The sequence below is a fragment of the Monodon monoceros genome, unplaced genomic scaffold, assembly GCF_005190385.1.
Source record: "Monodon monoceros isolate NGI ecotype Baffin Bay Population unplaced genomic scaffold, NGI_Narwhal_1 Super_Scaffold_21, whole genome shotgun sequence".
Taxonomy (NCBI): Eukaryota; Metazoa; Chordata; class Mammalia; order Artiodactyla; family Monodontidae; genus Monodon; species Monodon monoceros.
The window spans coordinates 76,631,895-76,657,034 of record NW_021703778.1 but is presented as its reverse complement, the minus strand read 5'-3'; the positions used below and the strand labels follow the sequence as shown (position 1 = coordinate 76,657,034).

The following is a 25,140-nucleotide window of genomic DNA, read 5'->3' as shown; positions in this document are numbered from 1 at the left end:
GCTGGGGCTCAAAGGTCCATTTGCTCCAGTCACTCCCAAGGGGCGGTAATGGGGTCAGCCCCGGGTTCCAAACAGGAAGGCTGGGAGATATAAGATGGGAGCTGGGAGATATAAGATGCTGAGGAGGACGCGAGGGGAGGGAGGGGGACCCCGGCAGCCCCGTCTCAAGACTGGGGCCCAGCTCCCCCGGGCACTGTCATGCCCGCAGCACTTCAAGGGCTTCCCGCCCGCCGCAGCTCTCTGCGCTCCTCCCCGCCAAGCCCCGTCGTAGTCACTCCCGCCGGATCAGGTCTGGCCCACTCTCGGTTCTGTGCGTGCGCGAGGGCTTGGAAGGATGAAGAGCGAGACGCTAGGGCAGTTCTAGGGAGGGTCCAGCTCCTTCTCAAACCCCTCCCTCTCATCAGTAGTCCATCAACAACCCCAACTTCACCTCTCCCTTCACTGTTCATCTCTCCTGGCAGGAGATCCGGGGCCACTCCCTCAGTCCTGCGGAGTTCCCGGGGAGGGGCACCCAGTAGCTTCGTAATGCCCCCGGGGCTTCAACTTCCACCTACCTCCCTTCTCTCTCAAAACCTGCCCTCACCCAGTCTCCTTTCTGAAAAAGGACCCTGCTGGGTCTCAGCGAGCCAGGCTAACAACAAATTCCACTTGAGAAAAAGGGGGACCCACTTTAGCAGGGAACAATGCCTGGCTTACCCTAAAGCATGCAGCCCTAATACTCGACTTTCAGGCATGGATGGAGGGAGCTTAACTCCCTTTGAGAAACGGTCTCCTTGCTCTCTTCCCATTCATCTCAGGGAACAGCCTGGCCCAGAGCCTCAGTCCCCACACCCTAGGGGTGTGCGGGCGTCCAGGAGCCTCCAGCCCCAGTCAGGCACGGAGAGGCTGAGACCTCAGTCTCCGGCTGCTCTGCGAGGACCACGCCGCGACGTAGTCCTCGAAGGCAGGCGCGGAGCGGAGCCGGAGACAGCGCCTCCCGCAGTCTGCTGACGGTGCACAGGGCTGTCCTTGAGTGAAGAATAGCGGCTCGGAAGCCGAAGGGACGAAGGTGGGGGTGGGGGGTTCCACTGAGGAGTGGGGGAAAGAGGTGCAGCCCCCAGCAGGCCGCTTTGAAATCTCTCCTTGGGAGGAGACAAGTGGTGGCCTTCAGCTGAAACGCGGAAGGGCTCGGGCACCCGGGTCGAAGCGCCGTTTGCCCTGCAGACGCAGTTTTTATTTAGGTTGCCCGTTTATCAGGGTTGGCTCTGGGAGGGCTGATGGCGATTACAGGGAAACTTCACCTGACAGGTCACCCCCTAGCGCTGCCACGGCGCCCCACGGTGCGCGCAGCTCTCACGCCCGTGTAGCTGACGACCGGACTGGATCCGAGAGGCTGGTGAGGCTGGGGCCCCAGCTGGGCTGGCTGAGTTAGGGGCGGGGCCTGGCGGTAGGGGCGGGGCTCCTAGGCTCTCAGGCGGGGCCTCAGCCAAAGGCGCGGAGAGCGCGGAGTAGAGCAGCGCCCAGTGGAGAGAAGTGGAAGACGAGGATCGCACCGTCCTAGCCCGCCCGCCAGCGTCCACGCAGCTCCCTCACCCTTACCCCGGCCGGCCCTTGCCAGACGCGACCGGCCGCCATGCAGCCCCGGGGCTGAGGCGGCCCAATGGCGAAGCCTGCGTCCCCGCGGTCCCGGCAACGACGGCGCATGGAGAACTTCCGTAAGGTGCACTCAGAGGAGGCGCCGGTGGGGAGCGGGGACGAGGGAGGCGGCCCGGGCTCGGGCCCCTTCGCAGACCTGGCGCCGGGCGCCGTGCACATGCGGGTCAAGGAAGGCAGTAAGATCCGGAACCTGCTGGCCTTCGCCACCGCCAGCATGGCGCAGCCAGCCACGCGCACCATCGTCTTCAGCGGCTGCGGTCGGGCCACCACCAAGACCGTCACGTGCGCCGAGATCCTCAAGCGCCGCCTGGCGGGTCTGCATCAGGTCACGCGGCTGCGCTACCGGAGCGTGCGCGAAGTGTGGCAGAGCCTCCCTCCGGAGCCCACGGCTGGTCAGAAGCCTGGCGAGCCAGCCGCCAGTCTCAGTGTACTTAAGAACGTGCCCAGCCTCGCCATCCTACTTTCCAAGGATTCACTGGATCCGCGCCAACCCGGCTACCAGCCCCCGAACCCCCATCCTGGCCCCTCGTCCCAGCCAGCTGCATCGACGTCCAAGAGGAGTCTAGGGGAACCCGCAGCTGGAGAAGGCTCTGCGAAGCGGTCACAACCTGAGCCAGGTGCTGCTGAAGAGGACCAGACCGCCTGAGAGCTCCGGCCTCTGGGCCACCTAGGTGGGCTGGATCTTACCTCCAGAGCTTCGACCTTGAGATGTACCTCCAGCCTTTCATGCTTTGGTACTCTGGAACCCACGACCTGGCAGCATGGACCCCAAGGCGACAAGAAGGGGACCCCAGGGAAGCTTCGTGGTGGGGTTGCTCCTTCACCTATGTGGACTGACGACACAGAACTGCACCTTCAGCTTTTCTGAACCATACGGGGACCTTCCTCAGGGAGGGAATGGTGGGCAGTGGGACTCTTGAGCCTTGCTCAGGACCCCCAAGGGTTAAAGGCACCTAGGATTCTTGAAGTGGGCCTGGACGGTGGAAGCTGAGGAAGGCTCTTGGTATCACCCCACCACTGTCAGCAGAGGGCAAGGGGTTGGAAACCACGCCTGAGGGCAGCGGATTATGAGTTGTGGGGGTGGCCTGTTGTGCCCTTCACCTAGGACACAGTTTCCTTTCTAGTTTCCCTTCCCCTGCTTTTAAGGAGCATCCTGAGATCATGCTGGCAGGAGCATCTCCATAGGTTCTAGCTCTTTTAACATCCCCCTTTCCCCATGCTGGCCCAGAGGGAGAGACCCAGGACAGAACTTCCCATGCTTCCTCCCCTGAGCCCCACAGCTGGAGTCTTGCTTCCAATAAAACAAGCACAAAAATGGCTCTGTCCCTGGGTTTTTTCCTAACCAGTTGCCTGTGCAGAGACTGCTCTGGTCTGCCCCCTTGTGTCAGTCCCCTCCAGCCTGGATCCTTAGCCTTTGGAGTCTTAGGGGTCAGGCACAGAAACTGGACAGCTTCAAAATGGTGCAGGGGGCACATTACCCAGTCCCTGGCTTCTCCCTCTTTCTCAGCCCTCCCTGGCTGGCTCTAGCTTAAGGGCTTGTGGCCAGAAGGGGACCATTTTCACCTTACACATTACTACTAAGGGAAAGGGAACAGCACATTGCTTTTCTGGATGGGGAAGGAAGGTGAGCATCGATGAACTCCTGTCACTGCCAAGGGTGGCAGATCCAACTGGGGTCCCTAAACCTGCAGCCTCCTGCCAATAGACAGCCTTATCCAGAAAGCTGGCACAGAGCCCCCCCCCATCCCCATGGATAGGGTCTACCCTTCACTGCTTTCTCTCTCTGAGAAAGGACAGCACACCCTTGGGAGAGGGGGAGGAGAGACGGAGCGCAAATCCACTGCTGGAAATTACTATTCAGCAGAGAAGCTGGGACTTGGGTTGTGAATCACTGCAGGCTCCCTGATAAGCTGCTGCCTCCAGCCCTGCACAGCTGTCTGTTGAGAGATAATGGCCTTATAAGCCTTTCTGCCCAGCTCCAAGTAAGGTGGGAGGGTGGAGAGAGTGCTGTGTGTACTGGAAGCACTCTAGCAGGTAGGGTGGCAGCAGCGGGGGGCACATAGCCCTGGGATCTCAGGGGACCTGCCCCCTTGCAACTTAACAGCATCCTTGCAAAGGAGAAGATGGGGAAGTATGTAAGTCACTTGGTAGGCAGAAACCTGAAATAAGTCCTGCTGGTAACAAGAGGTAGGTTTCTGCAGTTGACAGAAGGGGCTCTTTGGGGAGTCCACCCCCACGCCCCTATCTCGGCTTCAGCTTTGGATCAGAGAGCCCTGCCATACAGATTCTGACACTGGTTGCCCTCCCCAATTTCTTGTTCTTGATAAGTCCCTAGGAGGGCCAAGGGGTTTGGGTGTGCTTGTCTGACTCTCAGTGGTGGCCCAAGAAGTGTGGAGAGAACGTAAACTATCCTGACAACTAAGGTGCCCTGGGCTGGCACTGGGCGTCTGCATCTAAAGTACATGATAAAACTTGGAAGAGGTCCTGCATGGTAGGATCTTAAGAGAGACTGGTCTTGGTTCTGGAAAATGGCCAACTTTCCAAGACCACCAGTGTCTGAAGTCCTGATTGCCAGGTCACCAGGACTATGCAAGAAGAGACTTTCTCTTTTGATGCCTTGGGTCAGGTAAGTCCCCTTCATGTTATTTCCCAACCTTCAGAGCGTTAACCTGTTCACATGTGGACTGTTTCTGCCCCCATGCTAGAAAGCAGGTTATGAAACTGGCTTTCTTTTGTGCACCTCTACTCTACCCCAGCAGCTTCAGTTCCCAGGATTTTGATAGGTGCTCATGGGTGCCAATGGAACCCAGCACCTGTGAGCTCCCCACCCCTGCTTTACTGGACCCTCTGGCCCTGCTGACCCAGGAGCAGGCTCCAAAGGAAGGTGACAGATATCCCTATACATCCCCACGCCCAAGGCTAAGGTGGGAACCTGAGAAGTGCTGGAGTAAGGCAAGGAGTGGCAAGGGGAGCATCTCAAGAGATGCTCACTTTGAGAACTGACTAGTGGCAGAATGGGAGGGAGTGGGAAACCCCACTACCACCACCACAACCGTGAGACCTCATCTTTCCAATAGTGGCCTCTAACCAAGAGCTTCCTGGGCCCTGCCTTGGGGCACTTCCAGGCTAGGGGTGACAGTGAAAACTCACACCCACAAAACTGTCCCGTCACACAATCAAAATCCATTTGGGAACATAAATGTGTATCATCCAAGGCCAGAGCATGTGGTCAGATGGGCAGTGGACCACCAGCTGGACCTCGAGGGACTTCATTATTATGCCAAGTCTCAGTCTAGGCCCAGGGTGGGACTGGGGTGGAAGAATCAGAATAATCAGACATTGTTTCTGCCGCAATGATGTCCCAGTCTAGGAGAGAGAAAAAAGAAAGTTACAGCACAATGCAGTGATAATGGGAGAAGGGAGCTCTGAGAAGAGGCATTTAATTCACTCAGAGGTGTTGATGGAGCCGGCCAATGATCAGAAGGAATTAGCCAGCTGGACAGGACTGGGCAGGGAATTCCAGGCAGAACACAGAGAGGTGATGCTTCTCTGGTGTTGAGGCAGCCACAAGTGTCTGAAGGAAGCATGACAAGAGGCAGGTGGGACTGGAATACCAGGTGGGAGCTAGGTCACAAGGAGCCTCCCTGAATGAAGGGGAGGGGGCAGGGAGTGGAAGCCAGGGAGTGCCCTGGTCTGACTGATGTTTGAGAAGGATCCCTCTGGCACCTGTGTAGGTGGTAGGTGGATTGGAAGGGGCCTGACTGCATTCCATATACTGCAGGGAGATAGGAGATGGGCCAGTGGGAGTGGGGACAGAGATGGGGACAGATATGAGAGCTACCCAGGCTAGGTAGGATTTCACTGCCATTACAGCCAGGATAGAGAAGGGTTTCTCCTTGTGGCTTTAACCCTAGCTTGGCCAGGACTTAGCCTGCCTTCCTGGCATCAAACAATAGATGGATTTTGGTGGGGAAGGGGAGTGAGGTAGGGGGGTCCACAGCTTTAAATTGGTAAAAGCTTTAGAAGCTCTTGCCCACTGCCCATGAATGTGCCAGGGCATGTTCACTGTACAGTTGGGGGAAGACCTGGGTCAGACACTCCCACCCTGCCACACCCATCTCCCCTACCAGCTCCCTTCATGTCCCTGCCCCCACTCCATAGTTCTGCAGTTTGGATCATTGCTATACCCATACTAGCCACTAGGGACTCTCTAGTCCCCTCTATTTCACTGAGATGTTGAAATACCTACAGGTCTCCCAGAGAGAAGGGCAATTGAAGAAAAAGAAGGAGGAAATATAGTCACAGGAAGGTCTCCTTGGTGACACCAGGTTTCTTCCTGTCAGAGCACAGACCTTAGTTTATAATTGTGCCCTCATTATTGTGAACCTCTGGTTGTCAGTCACCCCAGTAAACCATAAGCCATGATTGAATGGATCCTGCCTGCCTTGCTCCCTACCCAGATCTTGGAACACAGGAAGCCCACAGAGAGCTGTTGACTGAGTGAGTAAAGACTGGCTGAACCAGATTTCTGAACTGTTCTGATGCCACATCAAAGTCCTTAACTGTCCAGCCCCATAAACAGTGACCAAATGTTCCCCTTTTCCCCACCACTGCTTATCCCCTATCCCCACCGTCTAGGCCCTTGGGTTTTACCTTCTCTTTGAAGAAGCTAAGGGTCACCATGGTGATATCAAACTTGAGGATTCTGACATCTGCTGACTATTATAGATACTGTGAGTTGAACTGTGTCCTTCCGAAAGGTATTTTGAAGGCTTAACCCCTGATACCTGTTAATGTGACCTTATTTGGAAATAGGGTCTTTGCAGATGTAATTAATATGTAAGGTGAGGTCATTCTGAAGTAGGACGAGTCCTTAATCCAATATATCCTTATAAGAAGAGGAGAAGAGGGGGCTTCCCTGGTGGCTCAGTGGTTGGGAGTCCGCCTGCCGATGCAGGGGACGCGGGTTCGTGCCCCGGTCCGGCAGGATCCCACATGCCGCGGAGTGGCTGGACCCACGAGCCATGGCCGCTGAGCCTGCGCGTCCAGAGCCTGTGCTCTGCAACGGGATAAGCCACAGCAGTGAGAGGCCCGCGTACCGCAAAAAAAAAAGGAGAAGAAACAGAGACAGACACGTAGAGGGAAGAATGGCATGCGAAGATGGAGGCAGAGATTGGAGTTTATGCAGCTGCAAAACAAGGAATGCCAAAGGTCGCCAGCGAACAACAGAAGGTAAGAAAAAGGTACAGAATGGAGTCTTCCCTAGAGCCTTCAGAGAGAGCATGGTCCTGCAGACATCTTGATTTTGGACTTGTAGCTTCCAGAACTATGAGAGAATACATTTCTGTCGTTTTAAGTCACCCAGCCTGTGTTACTTTGCTAAAGCAGCCCTAAGAAACTAATACCATAGGTATTCCCACCACCTTCAGTGGGAATAGGGAAAAGGAATATGGGCTGTTTGCCAAGGTCCAGTCTTGCATGGACAGAGGGTCTCTGCAGGTTTCTTCTAGCAAATATGAAGCCTGGTGTCATATTGAACAGGCTTTGCAGGAAATGAGGCTGACTCTGATCTGGAGCAAGTTAATTCTTCTCTGAGCCTCAGCTTTCTCATCTACAAAATGGGACAGATCGCTGTGGGGACAATACCAGGCTTCCCAATCATTCATCATCAGAATCACCTAGGGCACTTGTTAAAAATATAGATTGCATGTTATATGTTAATTATACCTCAATTTTTAAAAAATACAGATTGCCGGGGTTGAACTCCAAAGCAACGGGATCAGAATATCCCAGGAAGGACCTGGAAACGGGCAGTTCAATTAGATCCTCAGGTGATTTTGATGATTAATCAAGGTTGCCTAGTCCCTGAGATACTATATAGAAGGAGCGGCACTCACACTGGTAAGAGACCCAAAGCTAAATCCCCTTCTCTTTCCCTTCCCATTCAGCCATGGAGAGAAACTCAACTATTCAAGAACTGTTGAGAGCTGCCCCCTACAGCTGGTGCTGGAAAAGAGAGTCTCTTGGCTCAAGGAGCTGGGGGACACAGGAAGAAACCTTTAGGAGAGCAGCTAATGAACTCAGAACACAAAGTACCCCTGCCCTGGGCTCTGTTTCCTGATTGGAAACTGGGGGTGTGGGGCTCAGTTCAGACAGCTACAAAGACTCAGCTTTCTTTGTTTAAAAAAAAATTTATAAGGATGTGGAAAACATGGAACCTGCCTACATTGCTGGCAGGAATGTAAAATGATGTAGGCTGCTTTGGAGCAGCTTGGCAGTTCCTCAAAAAGTTAAACATAGACTTACCTTATAACCCATATAATACTCCTAGATATATATCCAAAATAATGGAACACGTGTCCACACAAAAACATGTCCGCAAATGTTCACAGCAGCCTTATTCATAATAGCCAAAAAGTGGAAATAGCTCAAATGTCCATAAACTGATAAATAGGCAAACAAAATGTGGAATATCCATATGATGGAGTATAATTCTGCCATAAAAAGGAATGAAGTACTGATTACAACATGGAGGAACCCTGAAAACATGCTAAGTGAAAGAAACCAGACGAAATAACATTCATGTTTATATGAAATGTACAGCATAGGCAAATCCATAGGGACAGAAAGTAGATTAGTGGTTGCCTAGGGCTGGTGGGGTAGGGGGAATGGGGAGTGACTGCCATCGGGTATGGAGTTTCTCTTTGGCGTGATGCAAATGTCCTGGAATTAGATAATGATAATGCTTATACAACATAGTGAGTATACAAAAAAACACTGAATTATATACTTTAAAAGGATGAATTTTATGGTATGTGAGTTATATCTCAATCAAAAATGATATCCTTTAATGATGTTCCGATCATAAAAGAAATAATTTAGGAAATTACATAAGTATTAATTAATTAATTATGAAAAAGTACCATTAGAGCTCTCCTACCCATACTGTATGGTGGCCCCCCACAGGATCACCTTTGAAGGCTCCTGCCACCCTTTCTTCCTGATTCCCAGGTAATCTATATGGTGTGTTTGTCCCCCCCCACCTCCATGCCTTGTCCCTCGTCTCACAACCTGCCATGCCCTGGGAAAAGAACTTTCTATAATTTACAACAGAAGAATACAACACTCACCATTTATTGAGCTCCATTTATTGAGCTATGTCCAGCCAGGACATAGTATTTTACATGCATTATCTTATATAATCTTCCCAATAACCTATTAAGTAGGTTCTATCGTTAGTCTTTTTTTAATATAAATTTATAAATTTATTGGGACTTCCCTGGTGACACAGCGGTTAAGAATCCGCCTGTCAAAGCAGGGGACACAGGTTTGAGTCCTGGTCCGGGAAGATCCCACATGCCTCAGAGCAACTAAGCCCGTGTGCCACAACTACTGAGCCTGAGCTCTAGAGCCCGTGAGCCACAACTACTGAGTCTGCGTGCCGCAACTACTGAAGCCCGCGCGCCTACAGCCCGTGCTCCACAACGAGAGAAGCCACCGCAATGAGAAGCCCGCTCACAGCAACGAAGAGTAGCCCCCGCTTGCCACAACTAGAGAAAGCACAGGCTCTAGGAACACAGGCTTCAGTAGTTGTAGTTCGCGGGCTCTAGGTGCACAGGCTTCAGTAGTTGCGGCACACGGACCCAGTAATCCATTTACTTTGAATTAATCAAAAGAGAGAGAACGCTGGATGTGCCTGACCTGATCAGATGAGGTCTTTAAAGGAGGGTGAAGTGTCAGAGATACTCTCCTGCTGGTTTGAAGAAATAAGTGGTGGTATTGTGAGAGGGTCTATGGAGGGTCCATGTGGTAAGGCCCTGAGAGTGATCCTTGGCTGACAGCAAGAAAAAAATGGGGACTCAGTCCTACCACTGTAAGGAACTGAATTCTGCCAACAACCTAAACAAGCTTGGAAGAGGACTCTGAGCTCCAGATGAGACTACAGTCCTGGCTGACATCTTGATTTCAGTCTTGTCAGAAGACCCTGAGTAGAAAACCAGTTATGCTATGAAGGCATAACTGACCTACAGAAACTGGGAAATAATAAATGGATATTGTTTTAAGCTGCTTAGTTTGTGGTAAATTGGTATGCAGCAACAAAAAAAAACCTAAAACAGGTGATGAGGGCTTAGAACTGCCCTCAAAGTGGCAGGGGATTCAGAATTTGCTGGGAAGCCAGCAAAGCTTACCTTTATGGGCGGTGGGGAAAGAAAATTTCTGGAGTCAGACAAAACTGGCCTCAAATCTAACTAAGCACTACTGTTTATCAGCTGTGTGATTCTTGGGCAATGTCCTCTGAGTCTATTTCTTCATCCATAAAATAGGGATAAATACTTATCTCACAACAATGTTATAAGGCTTAGATGGGATAATAAATAGTTTGTAGCATGCAGTGGCACATAATAAATTATGGTCATAATTGTTTCTGAAAACAACAACAACAAAAACACGCAACACTCCTGTAGCCAATCTAAGGTCCTGTAGGCCAAGTGGAGAGACTGACAGCAGAGACCAATTGGGATTCAGTTGCCATATACCCCAGTGGGTTTTTTGTTTTGTTTTGTTTTTTTTGGCTGCGCAAGGCTTCAGGGATCTTAGTTCCCCCACCAGGGACTGAACCCAGGCCATGGCAGTGAAAGCGCCGGGTCCCAACCACTGGACTGCTACGGAACTCCCAGCCTAGTGCTTTCTTTTTTTCTTTCTCAAGTTTTCATAGTTTTTTGTTTTGTTTTTTTAATTCTTATTGGAATACAGTTGATTTACAGTGTTGTGTTAGCTTCTGCTGCACAGCAAAGTGAATCAGTTACACATATACATATACCCACTTCTTTCTAGATTCTTTTCCCAGTGCTTTCTTAATTATAGGAGTCCTGACCTCATCCTGAGCTTCCAGCTCTTGGAGATTTGATGAATATTAATTGAAATCAAAGAGGCGAAACCTTCCCCAGGTGTCCTTTCGTTAGGTTGGTGGGAGAAGTTGAGGACAGGTGCTTTGAAAAAAAGCTTTTTTATCATTTTCCCAGCCAGGTTCATACCCCCTAAAGCACTGCTAGGTAGGAAATAGAGAAGGGCCAATACTGACACCCTGGAGACAGGGCCTAGAGTCAGGAAGTGGAGAGTGAATGTCCATCTTTTCTTTCCTCAGACCCAGGGATAGAGAATGAGGGATAACAAGAGATAATGAGACTTGTCTCATTAACTCCTTGTGGCACCGAGATAATTCAGGCCTGGAGAATGTGGTCTCACTGCCCAGGAGCTCAAGGTCAGAATGCAGTTAGTGAAGCCAGATTAGACGTTAAGAGTCTTGGAATTTAATCAACCGCCTCCTGTAGGGACTGGGGGAGGGCCTTTCACCAGAAATATCCAGGTGAGTCCTGGGACTGGGGATTAGGTGAAAAGAGCCTCGATTGCCAGCAAGGAATCTAATTTCTGAGCCTGTTTCCTTCTCTGTAACGTCAAGTGGTTGGACTCATTTTTTGAATGCTTGTGGGTTTGTGGTATAAGAATAGTTACTAATAGGGTCCCTTATAGGTAAGCAGTCGTTCTGTCCCACTCGTTCTCTTATTTTAGGCTCAAACAGGGGGGTAAAGCAAAGAAGGTATTTTTATAATAATTTGTCGTTGTTATTGTTATTGTTCCCATGTTGAGGTGCTAGAGTCGCCTCCCGAGCCAGACTTGAACCACGCTACGGTCCACTGACAGCTCTTCGCCTTCTTCCTTCCATCCTAGCTCCACGATCGCCGCTGCAGTCCACGGGACCAGCGAGTCGGCGGAGAGCGGGGCCGAAATAAATTGTCCTGAGCGCGCCGCCGTAGCCCGCCCGAGGCCGCGTGGTGCCCCCTTCCGCCAAGGCGCGAACGCCGCAGTGGGCGGGCCCTCACGCTCCGCCCGCCGTGCGTCGGTGCGTGAGTCCGGCCCCCACGAGCTCGCGAGCGGTCTTGAGCTCACACCCGGCTTCTCCTCAGCCTTATCCTGCGCGCCGCCATCACCGTCATGTTAGGCGCCGCTGTCCGCCGCTGCTCGGTAGCAGCAGCCGCAGTCGCCCGGACCAGCCCTCGAGGCCTCCTGCACCCCACTCCGGCCCCCGGCCCCGCCGCCGGTAAGGCCCCCGCCTGCCACTGTCCGCGCCCGCGTGTCCTTGCGGTGACCTGGGCCCCCGCTGCCACGCGAGGGCAGGCTCGCCCAGAGGCCTAGCTCCTGCCCTGCGGGCCGGCGGCCGAACCTGGTGACCGCTGGCCGTTCTCTCCGCCGCCTCGAGTTTTGGAGGACTCGAGGGCGCGCCCCCGGGGCCTCCCTCGGCGTGACTTCCTGGTGCGGGCACCGCGGACGGGTCAAGTGTGGACCTGCTGTGGGCGCCAAGGAGGGGGCGCAGCGCACCTCCAGCGCCCACCGAACCCCTTCGGTCCCCGGGCCGTGACCTTGCCCCGGCGCTGACCCCGCGGCCACCTGACTGGGAGTGGCCACCGCCGGCCTGCAGCGCTTCGGCGAAGGTGACATTGAGCTCAGGGTAGGGGCGGGGGGGGGGTGGTCCCTCCGGGGACCCCGGCACCGCCGCCCCCAGCGTCTTCCGAGAATGAGTTATACTTCCCGTGTGGAACGCAGTATAGCCGTTTCATCCGACATTTCTCGGTTAGCGTTTTGTGTGTCACTTTCTCAGACCATTCTGTTCTTTTTAGAGACTGCTGTGCCACGTTCTAATTCTTCCATTTTTACGATAGATCGACGTGTGTGGTTGTTTCCTGAGGTCTGGAAGAAAGCCTGACTGTTGATAGGTCTTATGATAAGAATATTACTCTTTCGAAAATTGGGTACCACAGACCCAGGAATACTGGCTTCTACAAACATGGGGAAGCGTTATTTTTGGCTTCCGGTTAGAAACCTGATTGTTGGAGTATGAAATGGTCTGCTGATTGCTGTCTCTTATTTTGCCTTCCCCTTATATGTGTTCCGGGAAACTTTGTGTCCAGCACGGAACTTTTAATTATTGTAACTGCACTTTGCTTTTGGTCCATGATGGTAGTATATGCGACATTATGAAATTTGGCCCCTAAGCATGCATATTTAAACATGTGAACTCAAACTCTTAGTAAGTTTGGACATAATGATTTATCTTCTAGGCACTCTAGTCACCCTCTTTAGTATAATTCATAAAAAGCTTTATTTTAGGTGTTGTCCTGTAAACCTAAATATTTGCCACAAGGAGGCAGTCTTTGTTACACTTGTGTCAGCTGCTTTCTAGCTGTGTGACCAAGGACTTATTAATTAAACCTTAAGACTCAGTTGTCTCATCTGTAAAATTGGGATAATATTTAGTAGTTGTGAGGTTTAACTGAGATAATGTAACTCTTAGCACCTTTCCTGGCACAAATGCTTAATACATATTTGCTTTTTTATAGTGCATTTCATTTTTGCATATTATAGGTGAGGTTTGTTATCAATATGAGATGAAGAGGTTTTATGCAATTAAAAGTCAGAAAGGACTAAGTTTCTTGGATGAGGCTATCCAAGGTCAAGTGAAAGAGCTCTGGAGGGGTTACCTGAGGGGCCTCAAGTTTGCTGTAGGTAAGTAGCAACCCAAATTCCATATTTGGTCCCAGGAGAAGTCTCCAACTTGTAACAGAATTGTTTTCCAATAACTGCTGAGTTACATAATTAAATGTTTTGAATAATGGTTAGATTCTCTAGTCAACCGTTAAAAGTTACACAATCCTGGCACTTGTCCTTACCCTGATAGCTCTGAAAAGGTGGGAGGAGTTTCCGCTTTTCCTTTCTTGGTGCAGGGCTAAATTTAAGTAGCACTTTCTATTACCTTCCAACCTTTTCTGCACCACTCCCACATTTATAGATTTCCAGCCTTTGGACCCCAAGGTTCATGACTGCTCTTAAGCCTTACACCTCTGCAACCCTGCCTTTGAGCTTGTTCATGTATCCTCTACATTATTCACTTCTTTCCATTGTTCCTAGAATCACCACCACCAAAATGTCCATTCTCTGAGCCTTGTCTGAGCTGATTAGTTATTGAAGGGGATTAATGAGCCCCTTAATTTTTCTAAATATATTGTTAACCCTTTTTTAAAAAAAGATTGCTTAACCGAATGCCAGAAAGCAGTGTTAGAAATAGATTTTTAGATTGTAGCCCTAGAAATGTCCCAGTTTTTTACAGCTGCTTCCTTTTCCCTACTCTGGAATCTTTAGTTTATATTAAAGCACTGAGTAATTGTTTTCCAAAATAATTTACCATACAAGCCTCAAAACTAGGTGGAAATGCTGTACTTAAGTAGGGGTGGTGTGGGGGAGGGAAAAGATGCCTATATAGTTTACCTAAAAATCAAAATGTTAAGCATGTTCATAATAACTACAAGAATAGATCCTGCTCTGCCCATTACTGGAATTAAGAATATAATTTAAACCATGTGGGAGAGTATGTTTTTCCCAACCTGGAAGCTATGTGTGTTCCCAGTGCTTGCTTGGTATTCTAAATACTTGTCTCATACAGGGTTTTTGTTTTTTGTTTTTGAATACAACCAGTTTGTAATTTGGGACTCTCAGAAGGAAAGTGAACAAATTGTCGAAGGTGATCCATTGATCTCTCTTGTCTAGGATTTGTAGTTGCTAGCCATCTTTTTCATAGTTAGAAAACAAAACAAAGCCACGGTCATCCAGTGAAATCCATGCCCATGCCCAGCAGTGAGCAAAAATCATGAAATGCTTTTCTGGGTGGTTGGAGAGAATTATATACTTCATTTTTCTTGGGTAAATACTTAGAAGTGGAATTACTGGGTATGGTAGGTGTGTATTTAACTTGATAAGGAACTGGTAACAGTTTATACTTCGATTATATACTTACACTTTATTCTGCTAGGAATAAGTTTAGTTTTTAAAAAAAGTAGTTTACAAATTTTTGGTAACAGTGGGCTAAAGCGTTATTTTTGGTATGTTAAGCCTTTAAAAATAACTAGAAATTATACCAAGCTTGTCTAATTCATACAACAAGAAATGCAATTTGAAGAATGTTTTATTTCTATAAATTAGAACTTCCATAAATAGAAGATCAATTAAGACATTTCTAGATAAGGATTAATTTAAAGCTACCATTCATTGAGTACCTACATACAAGGTACTAAACCCTGGGCAAAGTGTTAGCTTGCTTTCATTTTTAATCATCATACTCTGCTAAGGTAGTAGTACCCTCATTTTATACATAAGGAATATAAAACTTGAGTTAATTTTACCAGGGCCAAACAGTGGGAGAGTGAAGAGCCTAGAAGCATCTGACCACTAGGCTCGGCTGCCTCCTAAAACCCAAAGGTAAAAATGCCTTTTCCCACCTTCTGCTCCATTCAGAGGCTGTTTAGATAGAATTCAGATTTCTTAACTCCCAATTCACTGTCCATTTGATAGGCAGAAACTAAAAATGGGAAGGCTTTTCATATGGTACTAGAAGGGGTATATTGATTGAGAGCAGAATACTAAGTGTTTCCTATTTTCTTGATAGTGTTATATTAATAAATCTCACTTCTTAGAAATCTAGTAAAACTTTTTTCCATTGGTGTAAGTCACTTTTTAAATTAGAATTTTCAAGGAAGGGGCTGTAGTTTGATAAAACAATTTTTAAATTACCATTGCTTTGTCAGGATGTATAATTTATTTTGGGATATAATTTAATGGAGAGCATAAGTTTTTTTTTTAATTTATCAAGAAAGTGTATCTTATAAATTTGCTTAAGAACTAGAATGGACATTGTTTTATTTTATTTTTGGCCACACCGAGTGGCTTGTGGGATCTTCGTTCCCCGACCAGGGATTGAACCCAGGCCCTCGACAGTGAAAGCGCAGAGTCCTAAGCACTGGACCGCCAGGGAATTCCCAAGAATGGACATTATTTTAAATTAAGAATTAATAATTGCTTATCATAAAACTAAGTGTATAAAGAAATAAAGTTTTTCCTTCCAGAGATAACCTCTGTTAACAATTACATGCCAGCATTATACATTAGTGGGATAAAAGCATACATACATAATACTTTTTGTTCTACTTGCTTTAATGTGCTTAATTTTTAAGATTTTTTTCAAATCAGTACATAAGATTTGTTTCATTTGACCTGCTGAATAATTTTCCTACCATGACATACATAGCTGATTCAAAACTTCATGCATTGAGTGTATTTAATACCACTGAACTGTACATTTAGAAATGGTTAAGATGGTAAATTTTATGTTACGTGTATTTTAAGACACACCAAAAAAAGAAAAAAATAAAAAAACTTTATGTATTGGCAAGATATGTCAAGTACTACTTCTATATATTGAAGTTTTTGCTCTCTCTCCCCTATAGCTATCCAGTCAATTCGCTGCTACTCCCATGGGTCACATGAGACAGATGAGGAGTTTGATGCTCGCTGGGTGACATACTTCAATAGGCCAGATATTGATGCTTGGGAATTGCGTAAAGGTAATTGGAACATAGGCATATGTGTCTATTTTCGTATAGAGTTATGAACTGCTGTGTAGTCTTCCACTACTTTGTTGAGAGTAACTACAGTTAACCCTTGAAAAACTTGGGGGGTTAGGGACACCAACACACACCCCCACATAGAAAATCCACATATAACTTTACACTTCGTCTCTTTATCCACAGTTCTGTGTCCAAGGTTCTCCATCTACGGATTCAGCCAACTTCGGATCATGTAGCACTGTAGTATTTATTGAAAAAAATCCACGTGTAAGTGGGCCTGTACAGTTCAAACCCATGTTGTTCAAGGGTCAACTGTATTTTGAAAACATGTATCATGCAAACTGGGGATTGTCATGCATCTTGCAATTAGGAAAGTTTATAGTTTCCAGAGTAAGTATTTCCTGTAAAGTAGGGTTTTGAAGGAGGCACAGTTGACATTTTGGGCCAGACAGTTCTTTGTTGCAAGGGCTGTCCTTTGCATTGTAGGATATTTAGCAGCATCCTTGGTTTCTACACACTAGATGCCAACACCCTCACACACCCCCAGTTGTGACAACTAAAAATGTCTCCTGGGGGACAAAATCATCACTGCTATAATGATAGGCCGGGGTGAGCAAGATTTAACAGTTGTGTAATTTTTAGATAATTAGTCATTTGGTTCTCTTCCCCTCTTGGTAATAGTTTGGGATTTTTGTTATTTTTCTTCTCAGTTATGATTTGTCTTGCCCTGAATAAGAGTCCGATCTGAATAAGCTAGAACTTGTTTATCCTAAATTTGTAAGTACACATTTAACATAAGTAAGTAGCATTAATAATAACCAGGCTAGTAGACTGGTAGATAACTAATTCTAAGTGTAAGAAGTTTATCTCAGACCAGGAGTTCATTCTCTATGACTATATTCTAGCATTGCAGTCACTGGTGTCCTTTGTTTAAATATTTTTAAATAAATAAAAGCAAGAAACCTAAGTGCTTCATACTTTTCTGCAGGAATGTAATGACACCATTTTGCTGCAGCTGGGGAAAGTCTTATTGGATAATCTTGAGTAGAAGTAATAAAAAGAACAGCAGTTCTGCATTCCCATTAAGAGAATCTTAAATTTTATGATGTATCATTTTGTGCTGAGCCAAAAGGAATCATGCCCAGTCATTTTCTGGTTGAGTGTTTGTGACTGTGTGCTAATGGCTCTCTGTATCTCCTTAATGTCCTCATTTGGGCTTCATTACCTCTCCTTAAGCATTTCTGTGGTTGTTTTTAGATTATTTTCCAATCAGATCTATTTTAAAGCAATCAAAGTACATACATCATACTAAGAGTTAAAGATATAAGTTGAAAATGGCCCTCTTGTTTGAAAAGAAACCAGCTACTTTTGAAAACAGGGTTTGCATTTAAGAAAACTCTTGAGGTTTTTTTCCTTCCGTCTGCATGCTACTGCATAGTTCTTTTCACTAACTCACTGTGGAAGATCCACTGTGATCTCATTATCTAGAATATTTTATTTTTGGCTGCACCATGCAGCTTACAGGATCTTAGTTCCCTGACCAGGGATCGAACCCAGGACCCTGGCAGTGGACCCGCTGAGTGCTAACCAGTCCTCCCTAGCCAGGGAATTCCCAGTTATCTCAATTTAGAGATAAGAGAATAGAGGCTCAAACAGACAAGATCACATGTCTATGGTTCAATAAAAATACAGATAACTTAACTCATAGTTTAAGTGAGGATATACCAGGTTGATATGACCCCTCTTTTTAATTTGACAGGGATGAACACCCTTGTTGGCTATGATCTGGTTCCAGAACCCAAAATCATTGATGCTGCTTTGCGGGCGTGCAGACGCTTAAATGATTTTGCTAGTGCAGTCCGCATCCTAGAGGTTGTTAAGGTCAGTAAAATAACAATGTTTTGGAAGTAGGTGGACTGTTGATTAGGTATTAGCATATTCTGTGTTTCTGAGTTTGTTAAAATACCTAAAATTAGTTTATATAGCTAGAGGGAATGTACACTGCGGTTACAGTCTTTTTGGAGGGTGGTTTGGTAGAATTTATTCAGAGACTTAAAAATTATGCTTGATACCCATTTGTTCAGCAATCCCATTTGAGAATTTACCTTAAGGAAATAATTAAGAGTGTACAGTTTATCTTTGTGCTGTTTGTGATATGAAATTAAATGTTGCTAGTGGTTTCTTAAGGTGGGACTTCCCAGAAGAGGTTATTATTCATGTTGTAGAAATGTGTTTAACACTAAAGATATTCATAGTATATTAACTGAGAGAAATTATGAAATAATTTTTGCAGTGTATGACCCCATTTTATTAAAAAGTATAGAGAGAATGATCAAAATGTAAGAGGGTATATACTTATTCTCCTCCCTCTTATTTGATTATAGTTTCTAATTTTTCTGTAATGAACAAGTTAATGCATGGAATTTTAAATAAGAATTTTATAATTTAGCAAATACAGCTAAGGGACCTAGAGTTTGTTAAAGACAGAAGAGTAATAGCTTGGCATTGTCTTAGTCCATTTGACTTTTTTAATATTTGTCCCTGAGGAACAAATATTATGACAATATAGGTGTGATTGTATGTTATGGCGAGTATTCATCAAAACTCTCTTGCCTTGGAAATAAGTATCCTCTAAGTGTGGCTCTCCGTGAAAAGACATTGTGTTCTATAAGAAAGAAATTCAAGGTCTGTAAGAGGGAAAGTATGATATTACTTTATCTAAAATGGGTAAGATAATTAAGGGTTCTGTAGGCTATCAATCCATTCAGCACCAGTAGTTAATTCAGTTAGGGTCTCAAATTGAGGCAAATCAAAAAACTTTTTTCTGTGATAATTTAATTATTACTGTTGCCTGCTAGGCATGTTTAATTGCCTTCACAAAATTCTGTCATCACCACCTTCTTTTCCAGTAACTCAAGGCTTTAAAATGTTTTTTCCCTTGGGTTTAGTCCAGTTGTCTTAGTTAGTCTCCAGGTGTCTTAAAAACCTACCTTTGTTTTGTTTTTTATTTTTGGCCGCGTCGGGTCTTCGTTGCTGTGCGCGGGTTTTCTCTAGTTGCAGCGAGTGGGGGCTACTCTTCGTCGAGGTGCGCGGGCTTCTCATTTCAGTGGCTTCTGTTGTTGCAGAGCACGGGCTCTAGGCGCACGGGCTTCAGTAGTTGTGACATTCAGGCTCATCAGTTGTGGCTTGCGGGCTCTAGAGCACAGCCTCAGTTGTTGTGGCACACAGGCTTAGTTGCTCCACGGCATGTGAGATCTTCCTGGACCAGGGCTCAAACCCGTGTGTCCCCTGCATTAGCAGGCGGATTCTTAACCACTGCACCACCAGGGAAGTCCCAAGTTGCTGTCTTTTTTGAACAGATATGTTAACTTAAAAGTAGGTGACTTGTATTCTCTGCTACTAGCCTCTGCATATTGTGATTAAAAGCATTTTCAAGTTCATTTTGTTAATAGAGACAGCTTTTCAGAGCTAAATGTGACTGTTTTCTTTGCCATCAGGACAAAGCAGGACCTCATAAGGAAATCTACCCCTATGTCATCCAGGAACTTAGACCAACTTTAAATGAACTGGGAATCTCCACTCCAGAGGAACTGGGCCTTGACAAAGTGTAAACCCCATGGGTAAGCTACATACCTGAAAAAGGCAGGAAAGAATCCAGGGAGGGGTGAGTGAGTGGCATTTCAGTATTCTCAGAGTAAGACCTTTTCGTGGCCTTTTTAGAGGCTATGAGCTTAGAGATTGAGAGAGTACCTATGATGATTAATTTAAGGAGCTAGAATTGTTGTTTCTAGTTGTCATAATTATTCTTTTACTGGCGTAAAGGCAAGTAAAAGCCTTATTTTAAAATCTATATAAAATATTTCAAGCATAATGAATAGCATAAGGAATAAGTGTAACCACACCCAGATTTTGAGATATTATTATTTTTGCCATGTGTGCTTTAGTTTTCCCCCTCCCCCAAGAAATGACATGTTTCACATAGAGTTGAAGCCCTCTCTGTACCTCTTCCCTAATTCCAGCCCTTTAACCTCCCCCAGCTAAAGGTAATCTACATAGAAGGTGTTCGTCATGCATGCTTTTATACATCTGTTTATTTTTAATAGGGTTTTATTGATTTGATGATTCTGTTTTTGTGTGCTCATGTTGGAATATGATAGTTAAGTAATATTCATTGATAATAAAAGCTTATTTGATACCTTGTCCTCTATGGAAAGACAGATTAGGTAATAAAACGAGCCACAGGATTGCCTGGGTGGTGAGCAGTACGCAGAAAATCCTTTGTAAAACAGAAAATATATAAGTAAAAAGTCATATATTTATTTTATTTAACAAACACACATAGTGTATATAACTCTTACTACGTGTCAGGTACTGTTTTATGAGCTTTATAAGTATTAACTCGTTTAATCCTCAAACAGTCCTGTGAGGTACTTACTATTATTATAATTATTCCCATTTTACTATTTTACTGATGAGGAAACTGAGGCACATTGTCCAAGGTCATACAACTAGTAGAGGAACCCACATTTAAACCCAGGCAGTCTGGCTCCAGAGTCCATTGCTTTTACTATGCCACACATCCTTTGCATTGCAGTACTGAGGCATTTACTAAGGCCATACTCTTACTTCTCAGAGGTAAATGATGAGGCTTAAGTAGAGGATTTGCTTCCTAAGAGTAAGAAGAAGTTTATTTTTAAAAGATGGAACTAAACTATCTTATAAAAGTTTTAATAAAAGTGGACCCCAAATTATTTAAAGAGCTAGTATCAGACTCCTCACAAGATAAAGGGCCAGGTTAGGATACCATTAGTCAACATCTAATTTCACACCTAATAAACACTTATTTAAAAATCAGGACTTCCCTGGTGGCGCACTGATTAAGAATCCACCTGCCAATGCAGGGGACATGGGTTTGAGCCCTGGTTCAGGAAGATGCCACATGCCGTGGAGCAACTAAGCCCGTGCACCACAACTAATGAGCCTGCGCTCTAGAGCCCGCGAGCCACAACTACTGAAGCCCGCTCACCTAGAGCCCATGCTCTGCAACAAGGGAAGCCACCGCAGAGAGAAGTGTGCACCATAATGAAGAGTGGCCCCTGCTCGCTGCAGCTAGAGAAAGCCCATGCACAGCAACGAAGAGCCAACACAAATGGATGAAGATGTGGCACCTGTATACAATGGAGTATTACTCAGCCATAAAAAGAAACGAAATTGAGTTATTTGTAGTGAGGTGGATGGACCTAGAGTCTGTCATACAGAGTGAAGTAAGTCAGAAAGAGAAAAACAAATACCGTATGCTAACACATATATATGGAATCTAACAAAAAAAAACAAAGGCAACGCAGCCAATAAATAAATAAATTAAATTAAATTAAATTTTTAAAAACTCTTAGAAGTCAAAAAGAATCCCTGTATTCAATCTTCCTGCTGACAAAGTGAGCAGAAAATGCCTGAGGTTTTGTTTTTGTTTTTTTAAAGGAGCTTTTTTTTTTTTTATAATTTTTTAATTTTTTTGTTTTTGGCTGTGTTGGGTCTTCATTTCTGTGCTAGGGCTTTCTCTAGTTGTGGCAAGCGGGGGCCGCTCTTCATCGCGGTGCGCGGGCCTCTCACTATCGCGGCCTCTCTTGTTGCGGAGCGCAGGCTCAGTAGTTGTGGCTCACGGGCTTAGTTGCTCCGCGGCATGTGGGATCTTCCCAGACCAGGGCTCAAACCCATGTCCCCTGCATCGGTAGGCAGACTCTCAACCACAGCGCCACCAGGGAAGGCCCTGCCTGAGGTTTTGTAATCCAATTTTGAGGTCTCTTTTCACAGCTTGCTTTGGAGCAGGAGTCTTAATTTTATCTTTGTCCACCCCTATGCCACTACCACCTCCTCCTCCTCCCTGAAGCCAGATAGCACATCTTTGTAAAACGTGGAAAGGCTTTCATTTATCAAGTATTATTCCAAGGAGTCCAGAAGATCTTTGTTATGTAGGATATTTTGTAGCAGCAGTAACACTGTACTCTTTTACTTAAAATTTTTTTAAGAGGGCAACTCCCCAACACTTTTCTGATTGGAAAAGAAGACTACCCCAATAATTACCGGGTGTATGACAACAAAAAACTAAGCAGTACCTGGGGTGTTGATTGCAGGCAGGATTAAGTAAGAGCAGAAGAGACTACACAGAGACAGTGATTTTCTTGGGCTGTTGCTCTAAAGGTTATTTTTAGTAAGGTTTCTACCTTTTCTTTATTTCCTAGCTAATTTTTCATGTTTTCTTTTACAGATGGGCTTCCTAAGGATTTATTGATAATGCTACTTGATTGTAAACAATCACCTGGAAATACTGATGAAAACATATTACCTTATTTGAACAAGTTTTCCTTTGTTGAGTACCAAACCATGTAATGAAACTTGGACTTTAATAAAAGGGAAATGAGTTTGAACTGAAATTAGGTATTGTTTCATGTGTTTGCATTGAAAAGCAAAAAAAAAGAACTATTACAGGGTCGTTGGTTTCATTGGTTTCCGTGTTATATGCTGAGAGAACTGCTTCAATTCTCTGGAAACCACCCAACATGAAAGTCAGCTGCGTAAACATATTTGGGTGCACTGGCTGGTAAATTAGCTAAAAATTAAAAGTCATTTATATAGAATTTTCTTGCTGACAGGCCAGCAAGTACCCTGGACTTAGGGGATTGGATGTCCTTGGGGATAGATCAAATTGTATACCTTCCCAAAAATGGGTGAAATAAAGTTTTAAAGTGGTCATTAAGATAGTCTTGAGGATGTGCTGATAATAGCCAGCCCCTTAGTGCCTCTCTTTTTCCCTACATGTTCTTCCCTCGCAGTACAGTATTAGCCTTGGACATCGAAGACTTTGCTGGGGTAGATTTGGAGGCTTTCTGCTTAAAGAACTGAGTAAATGAGGTTTGGTTTTTTTTAAGTTATTTTATTTATTTATTTATTTATTTTTGGCTGCATTGGGTCTTTGTTGCTGCATGCAGGCTTTCTGTCTAGTTGCGGCCAGCGGGGGCTACTCTCATTGCGGTGCACAGGCTTCTTATTGCTGTGGAGCGCAGGCTCTAGGCGCACGGGCTTCAGTAGTTGCAGCACGCAGGCTCAGTAGTTGTGGCTCGAGGGCTTTGGCGCACGGGCTTAGTTGCTCTGCAGCATGTGGGATCTTCCTGGACCAGGGCTCGAACCCGTGACCCCCGCGTTGGCAGGCGGATTCTTAACGACTGCGCCACCAGGGAAGTCCAAGTTTACTTGAGAGAATAAAATACACAAATCCTGTCTTACTTTAGAAGCCCCGTAATAGTAGAAACCAGCTGCTGGATAAAGAGGTTTTAGGTTTGAGTGACTTATAATACAGCCAGTTCAGACTGCAGCCTCAGGCGAATTGGATTAATAGTAGGTTGAAATTTAGATGTCTTCTCTCCTAAAGCCATGTAAGGAAATGTTAGTAAAATCAGTTTTCGGGGACTTCCCTGGGGGTCCAGTGGTTTAGACTTCGTGCTTCCACTGCAGGGGACATGGGTTCGATTCCTGGTCGGGGAAATAAGATCGTGCATGCCACGTGATGTGGCCAAAAAAAAAGGAAAAAAAAATCAGTTTTGGTAAGATTTAACACAAATGACGTTTTATAAAAGGCTGATTCCCTACCAAAACGTCCCCCTTTCCCCCTTTTTAAGAAGTAGGGATGTGAAACTAACAATATGGTCTACTTTTAGGTAGAGCTAGAACAGTCATAACTTGATGATGGGTAGGGCTTCTACCCTAACAGAATGGGGTCTCTAGCTTTTTCTTTCCCTACTCTGTTTTGAAAAATTTCAAACCGATTAATGGTTTGCTACATTTGTTTCGTTCTAGTATATACACACACTTTTTTCCCTCAATCAGTTGAAAGTGAGTTCCAGACGTGACACTTTACCCCTAAATACTTTTTTTTTTTTTTTGCGGTACGCAGGCCTCTAACTGTTGTGGCCTCTCCTGTTGCGGAGCACAGGCTCTGGACGCGCAGGCTCAGCGGCCATGGCTCACGGGCCCAGCCGCTCCGCGGCATGTGGGATCCTCCCAGACCGGGGCACGAACCTGTGTCCCCTGCATCGGCAGGCGGACTCTCAACCACTGCGCCACCAGGGAAGCCCCCTAAATACTTTTTTAAAAATAAATTTATTTATTTTTGTCTGTGTCAGGTCTTCGTTGCTGCACTTGGGCTTTTCTGTAGTTGTGGCGAGCGGGGGCTACTCTTCGTTGGGGTGTGCAGGCTTCTCATTGTGGTGGCTTCTCTTGTTGCAGAGCATGGGCTCTAGGCATGTGGGCTTCAGTAGTTGTGGCACGTGGGCTCAGTAGTTGTGGCTCATGGGCCCTAGAGCACAGGCTCAGTAGTTGTGGCACACGAACTTAGTTGCTCCACAGCACGTGGGATCTTCCCGGACCAGGGCTTAAACCCGTGTCCCCTGCATTGGCAGGCGGATTCTTAACCATTGTGCCACCAGGGAAGCCCCTACCCCTAAATACTTAAGCAACGTTTAAGAGAGAGGCCTTTTCCTCCTAAATAACCACAGTACCATTAACATGCTTCAAGAAGTTCGGCATAAAATATATACAATTGATTTTTCTGAAGAGGCCAGGCCAGTGGTGTAGAATGTCCTGCATCTGCATCTTCCTGATTGTTTCCTCATATTAAAATCCAGTTAAACGTTTCTGGCAAGGATATAGTAGTCCCCTCCCTTATCTGCAGTTTTGCTTTCTGCAATTTGTTACCCGTAGTAAACTGAGGTACAAAAATATTAAATGGAAAACTCCAGAAATAAACATGTTTTAAATTGAGCACCGTTCTGAGTAGCATAATGAAATCTTTCGCTTTCCCTCTCCATCCCATCCATCCCATTAGTCACTTAGTAGCTGTCTTAGTTATCAGGTTGACTATCGTGATATCACAGTGATTGTGTTCAAATAACTTTACTTAATAATATCCCCAAAGTGCAAGAGTAGTAATGCTGGCAATTTGCATGTGCTAAAGAGAACCTGAAAAGTGCTTCCTTTAAGTGAAAAGGTGAAAGTTCTT

At 45.8% G+C, this 25,140-nt stretch overlaps 2 protein-coding genes across 3 annotated transcripts; both read left to right on the top strand.

Annotated features, from left to right (window-relative positions):
• The first annotated feature begins 1,431 nt into the window (after nucleotides 1-1,431).
• RPP25 (ribonuclease P and MRP subunit p25) lies at nucleotides 1,432-2,952 on the top strand. The gene has a single exon (XM_029238934.1). It carries the CDS (start codon nucleotides 1,640-1,642, stop codon nucleotides 2,279-2,281), a length of 642 nt encoding a protein of 213 aa, XP_029094767.1. The 5' UTR covers nucleotides 1,432-1,639; the 3' UTR covers nucleotides 2,282-2,952.
• Nucleotides 2,953-11,525: 8,573 nt separating this feature from the next.
• Nucleotides 11,526-22,519, top strand: LOC114904872 (cytochrome c oxidase subunit 5A, mitochondrial). 2 transcript variants are annotated; one of them, XM_029239248.1, is made up of 6 exons: nucleotides 11,553-11,734; nucleotides 13,057-13,197; nucleotides 15,969-16,085; nucleotides 17,848-17,969; nucleotides 19,586-19,708; nucleotides 22,354-22,519. In XM_029239248.1, the coding sequence occupies exons 1-5, from the start codon at nucleotides 11,629-11,631 to the stop codon at nucleotides 19,697-19,699; spliced, it is 600 nt and encodes a 199-aa protein (XP_029095081.1). In that variant the 5' UTR covers nucleotides 11,553-11,628; the 3' UTR covers nucleotides 19,700-19,708; nucleotides 22,354-22,519. The 2 variants fall into 2 exon arrangements, with proteins under 2 accessions (XP_029095082.1, XP_029095081.1); XM_029239249.1 differs by lacking the exon at nucleotides 13,057-13,197 and having other exon boundaries at nucleotides 11,526-11,734.
• The last annotated feature ends 2,621 nt before the right edge of the window (nucleotides 22,520-25,140 follow it).